The following is a 3870-nucleotide window of genomic DNA, read 5'->3' as shown; positions in this document are numbered from 1 at the left end:
AATAATACATCTATAATGTAATGTAAAATTAGTTAGATGTATATAGGTAAAAAAGTAAAAAAAAAAAAGTCTATTTTTGGGTGTTTGATTTTCTACCATGGGATTGATCTAACCGTGCTCATTCTTCCTTGTCGCACGGATTGATGAGCTGGCAATGTGTAACACCTCCTCTCAAACTTGGCATATACGGACCATAGATCAAGTAACCCAAGTTTGGATTTGAAGGTTTCAAAGGTTGGGAGGTGTTTGGTGAAAAGGTCGGTTAATTGGTTTGCAGATCTGATGGAGAGAAGATGAACCACACTTTACTTGAATTTTTTTTTGTAGACAAGATGGCAATTGCTTTGTGCATTCATGGAAGATTGACTTATGAGTGATATGGAGTGTTGCTTGATTATTGCAGAATAAAAATGTCTGCTTTTGAGGTTTTAGATGAAAATCTCGAAGAAAGTATAAAAGTAATTGGATTTTAAAGACAGAATCGGACATAACCTTATATTCTGCCTCTAAGAAACTCCTTGAGACTGTGGATTACTTCTTTATCTGTTAAGTTGACAGCTGCAACACGTTACTGTTGATTTCCTTTTTCTATTGTTGGCTAACGCGGTCTACTTTTTTTTTTTATTGTTTTTCTAATCAAAATGGACTCTCCGCTTTTCCTTTCGTGTTATATATCCATTTGTTATGGGCAATTGTTGCATTGACATGCTAATTGCAAAGGGATGACTATAGTCGTAATGTTTATAATACTCCTACCATTATAGATTTATGTGAATAAATATTTTGTCTCAAAAAGAGCAGCTATCCAAATATATTTGAGTTTGTGGGTAGAAGATAAAAGGGTAATTGGGTAAATAGACAGTGAGCAGCAAAACAAAAAGGCAGCGACCAGCAGCACACACAGCAGAAGAGCAGCAGTCTGCAAATGACAAAGAGGCCAACCAACTACTCGAAAATGCTTCCTTTCCTTTCACCCAATCCCTATTTCTCAACCTAAAGCTAATACCTTTATAAAAAACCTCGCATCTTCTCCTTCTTCTTCTCCTCATCCCAAATCCCTCGCTCTCCCATCCCATCCCATCCCCATGGCCTCCGCCGCCACTTTCCTCTCCCTTTTCCTCCTCTTCCTCTCATCTTCCATTCCCATTTCACATCAGCAACCTCCTCTCAACTCCGCCGAGCAAGATTCACTCTATCAAGTTCTTTCCTCCATCAATTCCGATATCCCTTGGCGCACTCTTTACCCCGATGACTTATGCCTCTCAGCTCCTCACGGCGTTGTCTGTGACTATTTCATTGATCAACAACAACCTAATTCCTCAAACATCTCCGACTCCGATCTTATAATCGCGCACATTACAGAGCTCAGCTTCGGGTATGTTTCTGATTACACACCAAACGCTCCTTGTTCTTCGAATTCCACTCTTCATCCTCTTCTTTTTACTTCCTTTAAGTATCTCCGGAAGCTCTTCTTCTACAAGTGTTTCAACGAAACGTCTGTTTCGTTCTCTAATTTTTCTTCCTCGAGTTTTGCTGATAGTGTCGAGGAGCTTGTGTTTGTTGAAAATCCAGCTTTGGTTGTGCCTCTCAGTGGCATTATTGGTAATTTTACGAATTTGAGGAGGTTAATTTTGACCGGAAACGGTGTTTATGGAAATATTCCGATTCAGATTGGTGATTTGCTCAGCCTAGAGGAGATTACACTTTCAAGAAACCGGTTAACCGGTGGGATTCCGGTGAGTGTAGCAAAGTTGAAGAACCTGAAAGTTGTTGATTTGAGTCAGAATCTCTTCGACGGTAATCTTCCTGACTCTTTAGGTAATTTAAACAAGATTTTGAAGCTTGATTTGAGCCATAATGGATTTTCGGGTAGAATTCCAGAGAGTTTAATTAACTTAAATAGCTTGGAGTTTTTAGATTTGAGTTTCAACCGCTTTGGGAATTTTGGGATCCCCTCGTTTCTAGGAGAAATATCCAGCTTAAAAGAAGTGTATATGAGTGGAAATCTACTAGGAGGGCATATTCCAGAAAAATGGGGAAAACTTGGGGGTATATCTGCAATAGGATTTTCCAACATGGGTCTAATTGGTAAAATCCCATCTTCAATGGGGGTATATCTGAGAAATTTATCTTATCTAAGGCTTGATAACAACAGCCTTGAAGGGGAAGTGCCAAAAGAGTTAGGGTTTTTGGAGTTAGCCAATGAGATCAATTTGGAGAACAACAATTTAAGTGGTAAAATTCCATTTACTGTTAGGGTTGGTCAAAAGTTGAAAGTAAAAGGTAATTCAAAGCTGTGCAAAGATCATGGTAAAAATGAGGGGAATATGGACTCTCCTGTCCTTTTCAAAGAGGGTAATTTAGTTTCTTCAATATCACCAGTTGAGGCTTTATGGTCATTTTCTTTATATGGGTTTATGATGATGTTAGGGTTTTTTGCTTTTGTAGTTTGAATGAAACAAGATAAGGATTGTTTGTTATATATGGCTAACAATTAAAAGAATAGGATTTTAACTTTGGATAGGAATATTTCAAAAAGGTGAAAAGAAACTGAGGCATATATGTAATTATGACTTTTTGTTAATGGAACTTCACAGCTTACTTAATTAATTATAGTTGCCTTTTTATTTAATTTGATGTTCACTAGTCACTTGATGTGACAATTCTGGTTATTTTGTGAAAATACTAGGTATTTATGTTTTTTTTATATGTATATCAGTTGTAGATTGTATTATCACTAGAAATTGTGACTTTTACTATACTTTTGTGTAGATTTCATGGGATTTTTTTTCTTTTAAAAATGCTCAGTACCGTTTAGGCCGAAATAGACTGGATTAGATTCGAGTTTAAAAATTAAATTTCAAATTGAATTCAAATAAGCACGTAAAATAAATAAATATTAAATATATAAAATTATTTAAAAAATCAAATGTTTATGGATTTGTTTAAAGTGATTAATCCCTAAAATTCAAACGCACTGGATCAATTAGAGATTTTAGAAAAGTTGAAATGTGAGTTACAATTTAAACAAGTTTAGGAAGATAAATATACTCATTTAAGAAAGTTAGGTAACTTTTAAAGAGTCAATATGTTATTTTTTAAATAAGTTTAAGGAGTAAATAAAACTTTTACAGATAGCAATAAAAATATTAATTTTAATAATTGATATTATTATATATTAGGTGGATCTGGACTAATCGATGCTATTTCTATAAATCATAAACCCGCTCTATAAAAAGGTGGGTTTTGACGGACCTAGATCGGATTGGATTTGATGTTAATTTTCTCTATCTAAACATGGCATATTGCGTAGTACATGGGCGCTAGAACGGACCCAATGAATACCGGGACCCATGGTTTACTTTTATGTGGCTAAATGGGATATGTTTATATTGGTTTTGATTGAGTTGTTTTGGGGAATTGGAAGTAAAATGGGATATGTTTATATTGGTTTTGATTGAGTTGTTTTGGGGAATTGGAAGTAAAACGGGATAGAATGTCAACTTATGATTCAATTCAATGCTATTAATGATATCTGGGAAGTCCCTGAATTAGAAAGTTTGCTGTTTGCATTCTCAAATAAGGCATATTTTTGTTTTGTTTTGATACAAAACAAAACATGAAACCTAAAGACAAGGACCATCCCCCAGAAATATAAGGATACCATACCCCATCAATCATTACACCAAAACTACACTTTTTGTCCATCATCCCACAAACCAACATCTTTTTATTTACTCTTTTCAGATTCTATAAACCAATCAAAAAACCACCCCCTATGATCCTAAATTCACACCCAATAGCCAAAACCCTATCAAATAAGACTCTTGATTTCTTAATTTTTTGATACTAAAGAGAATATGAAGCAAT

The 3870-nt window shown here is 35.0% G+C and overlaps 1 protein-coding gene across 1 annotated transcript; it reads left to right on the top strand.

Moving 5' to 3' along the window:
* The first annotated feature begins 862 nt into the window (after positions 1–862).
* LOC136230354 (piriformospora indica-insensitive protein 2) lies at positions 863–2584 on the top strand. The gene has a single exon (XM_066019405.1). The coding sequence runs from the start codon at positions 1086–1088 to the stop codon at positions 2451–2453; it is 1368 nt and encodes a 455-aa protein (XP_065875477.1). The 5' UTR covers positions 863–1085; the 3' UTR covers positions 2454–2584.
* The last annotated feature ends 1286 nt before the right edge of the window (positions 2585–3870 follow it).

The sequence above is a fragment of the Euphorbia lathyris genome, chromosome 5 (assembly GCF_963576675.1).
Source record: "Euphorbia lathyris chromosome 5, ddEupLath1.1, whole genome shotgun sequence".
NCBI lineage: Eukaryota > Viridiplantae > Streptophyta > Magnoliopsida > Malpighiales > Euphorbiaceae > Euphorbia > Euphorbia lathyris.
Note: the sequence above shows the minus strand (reverse complement) of the source record. Positions and strands in the feature narration are given on the sequence as shown.